Raw genomic sequence first — 15,290 nt, 5'->3', positions numbered from 1 at the left:
ACTGCTATCGCAGTTAAACACCAATAAGCCTACCACAGAAAACTCTAATCAGACTATCCAGCCAATCCAAATTCCAGATAAACTGAACCACAAAAATTTTATGAAATGGGCCAAATTAATGCAACTGGAGCTCGGCGGCAGGGGAAGGCTCAGCCACATCACAGCCTCCCCGCCAAGCCAAGAGGATCCAGAATATACCAAGTGGTTTCGACGGGACTCGTTGGTAATCTCTTGGATAATCGGAAACATTGATCCAGAACTACAAAATCAGTTTCTGGATTACCCTACTGCAAGAGATTTGTGGAAAGGGATTGAAACCTTATACGGTGGGACAAAAGATGGACTTCAAATTTTCGACCTTACGGTCAAGGCAAATAAAATCCAGCAAGGGGGAGACCCAATCGAAGTATACTATAGTAAGCTTACCGGAATCTGGAAGGAAACTGATAGGCGCTCACCGAACCCGATGAACAGCCCAGAGGACAAAACAACATATAATCAAATTATACAACAAAACAGACTGTATCAGTTCTTAGCAGGGGTAGATGAGACCCTTGACAAAGATCGACGGGACATCCTCAACCGGGAGCCCCTCCCTACACCGGAAGAAGCCTTTGCAATAATCAGAAGAGAGATCAACCGGCAAGGAATTATGAACGCTGGACCACCGAAACCCTCACCGACAGACTCATCGGGAATCGGTGGAGGTTTCGCCGTGAAAGGACGAACAGAGAAGCCTAATTTCCGACGAGAAGACGATAAGGCGGGACTCAAATGTACCCACTGTGGAGGTACGAGACATACAAAGAAAGGGTGTTTCGAGATAATTGGCTACCCAGACTGGTGGGGAGACCCGAAAGAAGAAAGGGGAAAAGAAAGGCTCCGGCAATACAGTTATCGGTACCGGCGAAACACCGGCGGCAAATGAAACAAGTCACGAAGGGGGAACAGCGACCACCATTTCCTCTACCTCAGGTATGACAGAGAAGAGGGGAGGTATGGATTCAGAAACCCTAGATTTTTTTGGTATAAATTCTGATGTACATATTAGGAATAAGTTTATCCTCCTTTGTCATAACACATATAAAGAGCTCAACCCTCATACCCACATAAAACCGAACAATGTAACCTCAAAAACCAATAATACTGCTAGACCCATATTCACTACTTCACAAACCAATGAGGCCAAAAATCAGAAAATTGAAACTAACCCATGTAATGTAGGATTAGTATGCAGACCAAACAAAAACACCAAATGGATTTTTTATTGTGGAGCAACTGACACTATGACATTCGATGTCAATGACCTCGAAGAAATCCACCCACCAGAAAAAAATCACATACAAACAGCCAATGGAGAGGTAATTAAAACAAAGGGGTCAGGTGTTGTCAAAATTTCTGATAACATCAAACTACCTAATTGCCTCTTTATACCAGACTTATCCCACAAATTACTTTCTGTTAGCCAATTGACAAAGGATTTAAACTGTACTGTTCTTATGAATTCTCTTGGATGTACTGTTCAGGATGCTCGGACAGGGGAGATTATTGGGCATGGTACTGAGGAAGACGGACTATATTATGTTACTCAGATGCCTCAACAGGGTAAAGCAGCGCTTGTTCGCGGGACGGTTGAACAACAGCTTTGGACATGGCATAAGCGATTAGGCCATCCTTCTTTAGGTTATCTAAAAAAACTCTTCCCTTCCCTTTCTAGTTCAAACATTTCTTTTAATTGTGAAGCCTGTATTCTTGCAAAAAGTCATAAACATTCTTATCCAAATAGTGATAGTAGAACTGATAAGCCTTTTATTTTGATTCATTCTGATGTATGGGGACCAGCTCCCGAGTTTAATAATCATGGCTTTCTATATTATGTTACATTTATTGATGATTGCACAAGGATGAGTTGGGTGTATTTCCTTAGAAATAAATCTGATGTTTATAAGACTTTTGTCTCTTTCTATAAAATGGCACAAACACAATTTCAAACTCAAATTAGAATTCTTAGGTCTGATAATGGTACTGAGTATAAGAATATTGATATGGAAGTCTTTACTGAAACAAATGGTCTTATCCACCAAACTACCTGTCGTGATACTCCACAACAAAATGGCGTAGCCGAAAGAAAAAACCGAACCCTTTTGGAAATGACCCGAGCCATGATGATAGAATCCTGTGTTCCTGCCTATTACTGGCCTGAAGCCATTTCCACAGCCAACTACCTTACCAATCGCCTCCCTACAAAAAGCCTATATTTCTCTACACCATTGGATACCCTTAAAAACCATATCAATGTTCCTACCACTCACTCGTTACCACCTAGAGTCTTTGGTTGTGTTGTGTATGTCCACTTACCTAAACGAGAAAGAAATAAACTTGAACCACGGGCTGTCAAATGTGTTTTTGTGGGGTATGGAACCACTCAAAAGGGATACCGTTGTTTCAACCCAGTTACAAAACGGTTATATACTACTCTGGATTGTGACTTTGTTGAAACCGAATTCTATTACCACCACCTTCGATCTCAGGGGGAGAGTCCTAGTGAGGATCTAAGCTGGTTAGTCTATCCTGAACTGAGTGTTCCTGACCAAAAAGAACAAGTAGGCGATACCGACGAGGCAACTGACAGCACAGTACAGCGTGATCTTCCTAATACCATGCCTACTAATCCAAACATGTCTGAGTCTCCAGTTCAGAATGACATAGAGGTATGTACATCAGAATTGAGCCATATTTCTGAATCTAGGTCACCTGAACCTACTAATATACCTTCTGAAGGTGAAAATGTAGACCTAGGTACAAAGAATGATCAATCACTGAGTCATGATCGTGGAAGGTATGAGCTGCCACCAAGGAGCACAAGAGGAGTTCCCCCAAAGAGATATGATCCAGAATTTGAATCCCAAAGATCAAAATACCCTGTGAACAAGCCAGGAGAAGGTAATCTGTCCCAAGGAGCAAAAACCTACAGTACAACTCTATACTCTGAAAACATTCCCACCACAACAGAAGAGGCTCTGAGGAATAAAAACTGGAAATCAGCCATGGAAGAAGAAATAAATGCACTAGTCCGAAACAAAACTTGGGAAAAGTGCATACTACCTACTGGAAAAAGACCCGTTGGCTGTAAATGGGTCTTTACAATAAAACACAAGGCAGATGGTAGCATCGAAAGATATAAGGCAAGGTTGGTAGCAAAAGGATACACGCAGACACATGGGATAGACTACGATGAAACCTTCTCTCCAGTAGCAAACTTCAACACCATTAGAGTCCTTTTCTCAATTGCAGCAAACAAAGATTGGCCCTTATATCAATTCGATGTAAAGAATGCATTTCTTCATGGAGACCTGTCTGAGGAGGTGTATATGGAAGCTCCACCAGGATTCTCACATGGCTTTGGTAAAGGAGAAGGGTGCAGATTGAAAAAGGCCTTGTATGGGCTAAAACAGTCACCAAGAGCTTGGTTTGGAAGGTTCACTATGGCAATGAAGCAATTTGAGTATAAACAAAGCAATGCCGATCACACCTTGTTTCTGAAAAGGAGAGGTACTAAAGTAACCTGTCTCATCATATATGTTGATGATATGATAATAACAGGAGATGATGCAGAAGAAATAGAACACTTGAAGAGTAAGCTTTTCAAGGAGTTCGAAATGAAGGACCTTGGAAATCTTAAGTATTTCCTGGGAATAGAAGTGCTTAGATCAAAAATGGGCATTTTTATATCCCAAAAGAAGTATATTCTAGACCTCCTAACAGAAACAGGTATGATAGACTGCAAACCAGCTGATACTCCTATGGTCATGAATCATGGACTCCAAATTCTTGAAGATGCTGAATTAGTAAATCAGACTCAATATCAGAAGCTTGTTGGGAAACTGATATACTTGTCTCATACCCGACCTGATTTAGCCTATGCTGTTGGAGTGGTCAGTAGATTTATGCACAAACCCCAGAAACAACACCTTGAAGCAATATACCGGATTCTGAGATATCTAAAGGGGACTGTTGGAAAGGGAGTTATGTATAAGAACCATGGACATTTAGACCTCCATGCCTTCACAGATGCAGATTGGGGAGCAGACCGTGATAGTAGAAAATCTACTTCTGGATATTTCACTCTTGTGGGTGGAAATTTGGTCTCCTGGAAGAGCAAACGACAAAAGGTAGTTGCTATGTCCAGTGCCGAAGCAGAGTTTAGGGGAATTGCAAAAGGCATCACTGAAGTTCTTTGGCTCAGAAAGCTCTTGAGAGAGCTTGGGTATGCACCTAAGAAAAGTTGTAAGTTGTACTGTGATAATATGGCAGCCATACGCATATCTGAAAATCCAGTTCAACATGATCGAACAAAACATGTTGAAATAGATAGACATTTCATCAAAGATCATCTAGATGGAAAAATAATAACTCTACCATTTGTTCGGTCAGAGGATCAGCTAGCAGACATCCTAACTAAAGTTGTTTCCACACAAGCATTTGGGCAAGCATTGAGCAAGTTGGGTGTTAGAGACCTTACCATCCAACTTGAGGGGGAGTGTTAGAAATCCAGAATATTCTGTAAATATAAACCTTCCATATTTAGGTAGATTGAATTAAATCACTCTGATTCTTGAGTGATTTTTGGAGTGATTACAGGCTATGATTAGGAGTATTTACAGACTGTAATTGTAGCTAAGTAAGGCAAGAGTATGTGTATATAATGCTGCAACTACTCGTATGCTTTAATATAGATTTTTAAAAACCACAAAAACAGTGTTTAATTTGAGTTTGGAACACAAAGATACTCCAAAAATTTTACATACACAAGACAGGAAGCTACAGAGTAATTCATCTGACATCAAAGTATGAATCGTCATCTTTGCAGCAAAGATACATCCTTAACGACATTTCAACCAAACATTATCGCAACTGTTAAACTAAAAGTTGACACTAGTCTTCATCATTTGGACTGAGACTATCTCTCTTAATGTAGTCACCTCATAAGTCATCATAGAAATTTTCCTGGCACTTCAATGCCCAAATATATTCTGCAGATCCAAGCTTCTGATGCAGGCCAAAAAGCTTCCTTTCAGATAAAAGATTTCCATTATGCAATCTACTAGTATATTGAATAACTGGAATCACTTATATTTTGATACGACCACTGCTGCCTATGAAAACCACTTCTTGGGAATTAAGAATTTCACAGTAGATCAGAAAACTTTGATCCATACAAAATTTGCTTTTGCACAAGCAGTAGAACCCTTACAGCCCACTTTATCAGCCATTCCTGCAGCTTCAAGCTAGCATTCAAAACTTGCTACAGTGAAGTACCACCATCAAGTCTGAAATAATATAGCAGACATCAATGATTGAAACAGAGCGTTCAACAAATACCGAGGACAAAAAAACCTCCAACTGGCAACTGATAGCTAAGAGCAAGCATTTCAGACATTACAAGCAGAACATATTAAAGCCCCAGGTCGGTTAATAACATGCAAGAAGGTGAGCACACACTTTCTGTACAAGAGCAATCACAGACAACTGAAAACAAAAAAAAATGATGCTAGAACTTACACATCATTAATTAGTTGGAAAATTTATATAAAAAAACTAGACGATGAAACTTTTTAGGATTTTGAGATACATCAACAAAAAAAATTGGAGCACTTGTATCATAAAATTGACTTTGCAAAGTTCGGGTTCAGTAGAATAGATGGACCAGTGACATTCAAATCAGCATGAGATCGGCGCAAAAAGATGAGTTCTACATGCTTAGGAATCCAATTTCCATCTATAACCAACATCAGACAGTGTTGATCATCAAATCACCGTCTTTGCTACAAGGATGCCTACTTAACAATAGAACACGACAGAACTATTACATTGAAGTTAATAAGACAAAATTATAGACTGAGACTATATCTCCAGCTAAGTTGCTTCATATATTGTCTGTGGATGATTTCATGATATTTCAATGACAACAGAAATTACTAGAGTCAAACTTCTGATGCCACTTGAATTTAGCCATAACGGGAAAAAAGAAAGGGGAAAAAAAAAAGAGGTCTATCTCTCAGAAATTTGAAATAATTTATCTTGCAAAATTGCATCACATGGTCACACACCTATTACTGACTATGAAACCCTGTTCCACAGGAGAAACCGAGAAAGGAATAAAGAGTTACATATAGATCAGAAAACTTCTGTAACACAAGTAGCTGTCATACACAACCATTGAAACACATAAAGCCCACATCAGCCTAATAATACTCCCTCCCCGTCCAGGCGTCCACATACAATCTTCTTGTATTCCTTTTCAGGATGTCTACAAATATTCCTCCACTTAAAATGGATAGACTCAACCCCTATGATGTGGACCCCACCATTAACTTTCTCTCACACTCTAACCCCACCCTACTAGATTCCTAAAATATACATGTCCAAACTTTACAAACTTCAAACTTGTGCTCACAAATCACAATTTGCTACAGTAAAGTGTTGACATTAATAAAGAGATTAAGCTATCACATGTCTTCTACCAATTTTGAAAGTTGACGCAGAATGAGCAACACATAATAGGAGGGACAATAATTCAAGAAAAATCTCCGACAGCAAAGTGCACACCTTTAAGGTACAGAAGCATAACAAGTTGCCACAGTAGGTCAATTGAGTCATATGCAAGAGATGCAAACAAGTGCTATTTGCTCCAGTAGCAATCACAAAAGAGGTGGGGAGGGGCTAGAGCTTTAGTAAGGAACACAATCGCTTCTTAGGCTCTCCTAAATAGATCACAAAAGTATTTTTGGGAATTTGAGGACTTAGTGTTTAAAGGGGTATGGTTTTGGTTTTATTTGGGGCCGTGTTATCCAGTAAACACATTAATGATTTAGAGTCTCTCCATACTTTGTAAATCTAGAGCTGGTTAATCATTAAAAGAAGTAGATCTCTATATCATAAACACAAAAACCTGGGCGAATGTGTTCATTAAATCATCCACCTCAATTTCAGGCATTCCAGAATAATTTACAAATATGCTCTAAAACTCTAGCTAAGAACCTTAATCAAATCCAAACTAAGCCCTGACATGGTTAAAGACAAAAGTTCACTTTAACTTTTTATTTAAAATAATTAATAATCTCTCCCAATGAATACTTGTCTTCACTAGAAATTGGAAAGAAATTGATTTGTCCCAACGATTAATAATCTCTCCCAATGAAATCTTGTCTTCCATCTTTGGTTCTAAATTTCTAATCTTCCTCTAATTTCTCTAAGGATTTTCTATTTAAGTATTACAGCTGTCCATCGACAGTGCAATCTCTAATCTCCCAATAATGTTTTGGTGATTAGCAAACGTTCCATTATTTCACCATCTCATTCTTAAAAATAACATTCTCACCTCCCCTACTCAACTAGTCAATAAGTAACCATAACTACATATCAACACACTAAGACCTTGACCCTCACCACCATAAATAATGACAATTTCACAATTATAAAGGTCCACGATAGCAGCAACCTCCACCATTTGATAAAGTCAAAGATCAGAATGACCTCATAGTAAAACAAATAAGGAAGATAACCCAGTAGAGCGGAAAGCTATCAACCAAGTGATAGAATATGTATTCTGTATACGATAAAAAGAACTATATTAGCCATAGGGCATAATAAATTGACAGATATAGTTCACAGAAGACCAGCGCTGAAAATAATTCCTTTAGCACATAATTCAGAAGACTAGGATGAAGCGCGATAGAATTACTCCATGATAGCAAGCCCATTCAATTATCAAGATTCGATGCCCTACTTGCGAAACCAGCAAAAGAAGCTAAACAAAACCTGAACATTCTGCAAATCTAATGAATTTAACGTCCTGTAAAATTTTAATGCCACTAGCAACCAACATAATAACACATCAAGTACATAATCAACTACAGATTGAAAATCAACAACAAAATCAAGAACAAATAGAACCCAATATCAAGGTCTAAGTAACAACAGAATGCAAATTACAAGTAAGCAAATCACCAACAGTTTAATCTAATCTTTCAATGGAAGTCAAGGGAACATACAGCACATAGACTACGGTTCAGCATCTTCGCCATCCTTGGGACCAAAGGGATCATGGTTAGGATCAACTTCTTCACCAATGGTACGTTGTACAAGCCTCTTCAAATCAGTCATAACCTTAGACTCACGTTTAGCCTTCTCTTCATAGTTAAACATAGCCAAAGCCCTCTTATCCTCAGCACTATAAACCTGGTTTTCTTTCCTAATACGAATGGCATTCATCCTTTGATGTCTACTACCACTCATCACATACCCAAGTGTCTCAAATTTCGATATCTCATCAGCCGAAAGCCCCACTTCTCCACGCCGTGGGATACGCTTCCCTTGTTGAACATACTGTGCAATGGCATCACCTTCACCAGGCCTAAGTGCACCTCCATAACTAATATGCCCTTCAGCTTTCGGCAATGGCTGTGGCCCAACCGGTGGCTCATTAATCAAAGCCGCCGCCTTCTTCGACTCTAACATCTCTTTCAACATCAATGCCTCAGAATTTGATTCATTCAAATTTGATTCATCCAATCCAATCTTCTCCTCTTTCTCTGATTCACTACTGCCACTACCCTCATCACTCTTCTTCTTACTGCCCCTCTTCTTCTTGCTACCCCTCTTCGATTTCGCCTTCCCTCCATCACTCTCCACCCCTTCAGTCTCACTTTCACTCTCACTCTCAGAATCACTGTCTCTCCTCCTCCTCTTGCTACTCCTTCCCCTCTTCCTCCTACTACTCCTACTACTCCTCGATTTCGACTTCGATTTTCGGCTTCTTCTCTTCCTCCCCTCATCTTCACTGCTTGAATAATCATCCTCACTCTCATCCTCACCAGAATCACTATCAGAATCATCAGATTTCCTACTCCTCTTTCGCCTCGAACTCGAGCTCGAACTCTTCCTCTTCCCTTTACTCACCCTTTTCCCTCTCTTCCTCCTCCTCCTCCTCTCCCTATCCGATTCATCCGATTCAGAACTCGATTCGGAACCCGAACCCGAACTTGCAGACCTAGAATTCCTCTTCTCTCTCCTCAAACCATCACCAGCACCATCAACACCACCATTTTCTCTCTCCTCTTCAAGCTCCTCCTCGCGATCATCGTTTTCATTGGGAGGAGGACTAGGTGTAACCTTCCAGAAGAAATTCCTCAACGATTTCCTCAATTTCTGCCTCTTCAACCTCCGATACTCCTCCTTACTCAACCCTCGCAATTCCTCATCCGATTCCTCTCCCGGAACCCTACCATTACTCTCTCTCCTGTATTCCTCCCTCCTATACTCCCGATACTCCGGGCTTCGCCGGAGCACAGGACTCCGGCTTCTCCGGCGAACAGGACTGCGGTTTCTCCGGTAAACAGGACTACGACTTCGCCGGAAAACAGGGCTTCTGCTTCTCCGTGGTACAGGACTTCGACTTCGCCGGGTAACAGGGCTGCGACTTCTCCGGCGACGGTAACGGTCTCTGGAATCGCCGGAATCCGGCGAATTACGGTGGTTTCGGGGCTCCGGGATTTCGACTACGGATGAAGGTCGACCCATTTTTTCAATTTTTGGGGAAAATCTGATTGTTTGCGAATTAAAGGGAGGAAAGAGAAATATGAATATAGAATTACAGAGATCTTTTGTTTTGTTTTGGGCCGAAATGTTGTATTAGGCCCAGTCCAGTTGAAAAGATAAAGCCCAATCCAGTAGCTTGAATAGGGTTTAATTATATGTTAGTCTTTATTATGTGAATAATTGTGATTCCTTTCAAATTGAAGATGAAGCATTTCTCAAAGGCTGCTACTAAACTATTTGGAATTTTATTTTTTTGATCAAGGAAATGACATCCGTTGTTTGATCGCTATTGATAGGTTGAATTCAATGATGTTTATCGAGAAACAAATTCGATGGCAGAAGACTGTCGGGTTGGTTTGACTTTTCAGTTTAAGATGTATTCAAATTTAAAGATACTTCTTTGATTTGTATCTTTCTCTTTATATGTCTTTTGTACTAAGTTACTACACCAAAAAAATATACTTCTTCCGTGTTTTTTTAAGTGTTACACTTTATTTGGCACATATTTTCAGGCAATTTAATTGACTTAAATAAAATAAGAGGTAATTGGGGTAGTTGAAATATTAAAAAATTGAAAAAGAAAGATAGTGGGGTTAATAGTTTATTGAAAAGTAATAAATGTGAGAGGATAAATATAATTAAAAAGTAGTAGTGGGTTTAAGTGGGGACCATGAGAGGAGAGAGATGTAATATTTTAATGTAATTTTTGCCAAAAAAGAAAGTGTAACACTTATTAAAAAAACTGCCGAATTTGATAAGTGTAACACTTAAAAAAACACGGAAGGAGTATATATTGATTATCCCTTGTCTCATCAACCTTGATTAAATTTACATTTTATTTTAACCATGAAGTATATAGGATATTCTAATTTTAAAAAAGATTTGGGTGTGAGTATGTGGGGTAAAGAGAAGCAATCTCACTAAATCAAAACCTCTCACATATTAGTCAAACTAACTATATAGGTTAATGTTTGAAATTATAGAAAGAAGTTAAACAAGAACAAAGAATCACTTACCCCCAAGCAAATATAGACAGGGTCTTCTCTCCTTTGACACGGTCTGGGCTATCTGACTTTGTTCCTGACGGGTAGTGACTGATGCAGCCAATCGAAGGCGGATCAAGTACGAATCCAGTTGTCGAACAATTGGACATGACTTCCCTCCTTTCTCTTTCTCTTCTCTTGGGAAGTTATAAAAGAAGGTTGTTGCATTGCTAAAGCGAATCCAGAAGTTCTCGAAGACTCATGACATTGAGGCACGTGCTGCAGCTCATATATTCACTAGGATAGAATTTGCTATATCTAGAGGAGTGGGGTCCAAATTGTATCTCGGCTTCCCAATAATTTTTTTGTAGGTTGTATGAATTTGTCAAATTTTGAAATATAATAATGATGATAATAATAATAATAATAATAATAATAATAATAATAATAATAATAATAATAATAATAATAATAATAATAATAATAATAATAATAATAATAATAATAATAATAATAATAATAATAAAAAATAATAAACAAACTCATTTTTTTTTGTTTCTAGTATTATTAAACATACTTGGATTTATATGTCTAACTTTATTATTTTTAAATTACATTTTTTCTTATTTTATCGAACTTATGTGTAGCTTTTTTTTAGAATATATGTAAATAATTTATCTTATACAAAAATAATTCCCTAAAATTATATAATATAATTACTTAAAATAAAAAAAATATTTGACATATTTTAACACAAATATTTATATAGGTATAAAAAAAAACATTCTTAACATAAGTTTGATAAAATGTTTCCTCAAAAAAAAAAGTTTGATAATATTTTACATTATTTTATACCTAACAAATTTTTCGTAATCCTTTATTTTGATAAAAAAATTTGTCAACTATATTTTATATATTTTTTTGTTTATAAAAAACTAATTTTAATGAATTAATGATAATTCAAGAACGATTATTGAAAATTTCTAACCTAGTACTATATACTAAAAGACACACCAACAATGACACGTGTCATCTCTTGGTGTGTTCTTAGTTATTTATTCATTTTTTTTTAATTTAAAAAAACTACTTATTAAGGAAACAAATCATTTTTAAAAATAATTAGATGGAAGCCCGTGCGATGCACGGTTTTTTTTATACATATCTGAAAAGATTATTTTCATAATGTTAAAAGATATTTTTTATCATAAAATTTAAATTCTAAATAACTATTCGTAGTTTTATACTCTATTTTAAAGTATCTCATTATCATCGGATATTAGGATTAAATTTTTAATGTGAAAAGATATTATTTTTTTTTTAAATTATATATCCTCTTTGAACTTTTGTTTGTATAATGAAAACGTGTTGTTCATCTATACATATATAGATATAGAATCACTATTTTTCTTTCACAAACAATAACTTAGACCATCATTATTCTTTTCCCCCGTATCAACTTTATACGATGAAAAATTAATAAATTAAACCCAAAACTATATGGTAAAATAAAGACGGTGGGAGAAATAGTACGAAAATATAAATTTATAAATTTTTAAATAGTTAAATGAAAAATATATACCAAGAGTGTTGCATTACTGAAATTAATCTAATTGAACAAAATTAAATTTTTATAATGAACTTTCATTATCACATTTGATTGCTTGATATGAAACTATTACTCAATCAATCTTTAGAATATAGAAGTTGCCAAAAAAAATTATAATAAAATAAGTAGTATACTAATATCATGATTTTTTGAACGAATGAAGCATAGCATGAGCATAATAATGTGTACAAATCATTAGTATCATCCCTAATGAAAAACTAAAGTGTTAAAAAGTAAATCATTACTCTGCAAAATAAATCTAGAAGGTTGATATAAACCTCAACCTTTTATGACAACATTACTTTCCATCCACCAAAATATTGAAATCAATGACCCAACCAATGCTGAGCTAAATAAACGTTTATATGGGGTGAGTCCAATAGTGAGCTGAAAAAAAAAACATTTATAAGGGTGAATGGGCTGAGATGGGAAGTCAGTGATGAGCTAAATAAACGTTTATATGGGGTGAGTCCAATGGTGAGCTAAAGAAACGTTTATAAGGGTGAGGAGGGTGTTTGACTTTAACTATGTGCTATCATGAAATTCATGATAGACTTCATAAAATTCTATCAAGAAAATCAGGTTTTTTTTTTTTTTTTTAAAAAAAAAAAAAATTCTTATATCATGATAGACTTCATAAATTATACCTTGTAAATCAATTTTGTTTAATTTTTTTTTTATAATTATCTAAAAATGAATAGATTTGTTTTCTACTTATTTAATCTTTAGATTATATTATATATATTCTGTTTTTTAAATTATATTTTTCTATGTAAGGAATATCATAAATCAACAACCCTACTTTATCATCTATTAATTAAATTCTCAAAAAAAAAAAAAAAAAAAAAAAAAATCTATTCTTTTGCTTTATTTCCAAAAACGTTTATGTTAATGTATGTAATATCATTGTGCTAAATCAACCTACTTTATCATCTATTAATTAAAGGAAAATTGTAAACTAATAATCCCACCTTTAGTGAGTCTTCTATAAACAATCCCACCTTTTGAAATTCCAGAAACAATCCCACCTTTGGTAGGGATCTTCCATTAACGATCCCTTTGACCTATAACCTGTTAAGCAGGTTAATTTTTTTTTTTCTTTTTTCTTCTACCTAATCTCTCTCATTGGGCCACCAATCCACCACCATAACTCCACCCTTCTTCCTCACGCACCAACCTGCTCACCACGTTCACCTCACCTTACACCAACAACAAGCTGCTACCCTCCTCCCACTTCACCACCGGCAGCGACTGCATGCAACAACAACAACGACAGCTCACAACCTAACTACCCCCGAAAACACTACCTTGAAAACCCGTAACCACAGTCCACCACCCAGAATACCCACTTGTCCCTTGCCGCCCCCTATTCACCACAAACCCCAAACCATGCCGGAAAACCCCTTCAACCACCTCGAAAAACCTCCACAACAACCCCGAAAATCTCCACCCCCAGCCAAAAAACCCCACCCCAGCCTCGAATCACCAACCCCCAACAACGAGTTTCCAGGAAAATTGGAAATTGCGAGCCCTAAAAACTAGTGGATTTCTTTGTGGTTTAATTTCTATTCGTACCCTCTTCATTCAATTAGTATTTCTAAGTTTTGATTATTTTCTTGAATTGTTTGTTGATTTTGTTGTTGAAATTGAATTTAGGGTGAGTGATCGAGATATCGAATTCTTTCCTTGGAAACTGATCTTAATAATCTGCCATTGACGACTAACAATGCTACGGGGATAGGGCAGCGATGCGGTGGGGAATGCAGTGGTTGGGTCTGGCGCCTTGGGGGGTAAGTTGGGTTGCTGGGAAAGCAAGGGCGGAGGATGGGGAGGGGAATGCAGTGGTGGGGCTGCGGCAGAGGTTGGGGGTTTTAGTTTTTTTACATAAATTTTGCTTTTTTTTTTTTTAATTATTAAAAATTAGAATAACCCTATTAAAATCCGACACGTGTCTTAAACCTAAGAAATCCGGTTACTAAAATAATCAAATCGGTCAGGGATTGTTAATGAAAGATCCCTACCATAGGTGGGATTATTTCTGGAATTTCGAAAGGTGGGATTGTTTATGGAAGACGCACTAAAGGTGGGATTATTAGTTTACAATTTTCCTTAATTAAATTCTCAAAAAAGTCTATCTTTTGTTAAAAATTTTGTGTTATCTTTTTAATTTACTTATCTATGTTAACTTACAAAAATTATCTAATTTATTTTAATTTATAATAATGCTTGAATATAAACTCTCAAATCCTATTTGTTAATTTTGCTTATGTGGCAATTGATTTTTTTAATTCTAAAATAAACTGTAAATCTATTTTTTCATTGGTCGAAATAATGACTTTAATTGCTTATGTGGCGCTCCAAATGCTCTCGAAAAATGCCTACTTTATTTATATATACTAGATGTAAGCCCGTGCGATGCACGGTTCTAGTAAATCATTTTATTTAATTAAAAATTTTGTATATTTATGAAGATCATTCATTAGATATATGGATAAAATTCCTAATATCATAAGATAATTTTAATTTTAACACTAAAGTTATCTTTTGTTGTTTTATTTATTTTACGTGACGCTTGAATTTAAAATTTCAAACCTTATTCACTAATTTGCTTATGTGACAATTTAAATTTTTAATTCAAAAAAGAAATGACAAATCTCATTTTTTATTGATCAAAATAAGTCTTTTGCCTATGCGTTTATTTAATATACTCGCTCTGTTTAAAATGTAAGTCTCATTTATAACTGGTTAACTATTAAAAATTATGGGAAATCAGTCATATAAGATTTAGTTTTATTCGTCTTGATGAGTACATTATTAAAATCGAACTTTTATAATATTTGTTAGGGAGGGATTAAAGATACGTAGTATTTTCCATCAAAAATTTGCATCCATATGTGTAAAAAAGATATTACTTAGTTTTTTATTTAAATTTTAATTATTCTCTATTCGTAAAATCAAACTTTTACAATATTTTCTAGAGAGAGATTAAAGACATTTTCGATTAAAAATTTGCATGTAAAAAAAGATAATTATTACTTTTTTTTTTAGAAAAGATAATTATTGGTTTTTTAAAAGTAATTTAAATTTTAATTGTTCAATAC

The 15,290-nt window shown here is 35.9% G+C and overlaps 1 protein-coding gene across 1 annotated transcript; it reads right to left on the bottom strand.

The window, feature by feature from the left end:
• Positions 1 to 4,697: 4,697 nt before the first annotated feature.
• Positions 4,698 to 9,623, bottom strand: LOC145561808 (uncharacterized). The gene is made up of 2 exons (XM_081621922.1): positions 8,055 to 9,623; positions 4,698 to 5,330 (listed from the first exon to the last, which is right to left on the bottom strand). The coding sequence occupies exon 1, from the start codon at positions 9,580 to 9,582 to the stop codon at positions 8,065 to 8,067; it is 1,518 nt and encodes a 505-aa protein (XP_081478048.1). The 5' UTR covers positions 9,583 to 9,623; the 3' UTR covers positions 4,698 to 5,330; positions 8,055 to 8,064.
• Between the last annotated feature and the right edge of the window lie 5,667 nt (positions 9,624 to 15,290).

The sequence above is a fragment of the Chenopodium album genome, chromosome 1 (assembly GCF_948465745.1).
Source record: "Chenopodium album chromosome 1, dcCheAlbu1.1, whole genome shotgun sequence".
Taxonomy (NCBI): domain Eukaryota; kingdom Viridiplantae; phylum Streptophyta; class Magnoliopsida; order Caryophyllales; family Amaranthaceae; genus Chenopodium; species Chenopodium album.
The sequence above is the reverse complement of the archived record's forward strand: the minus strand, read 5'-3'. Positions and strand labels throughout refer to the sequence as shown.

Excerpts from the sequence above, each read along its gene's own strand:
- LOC145561808 (XM_081621922.1), bottom strand. The coding sequence starts at position 9,582 with ATGGGTCGACCTTCATCCGTAGTCGAAATCCCGGAGCCCCGAAACCAC.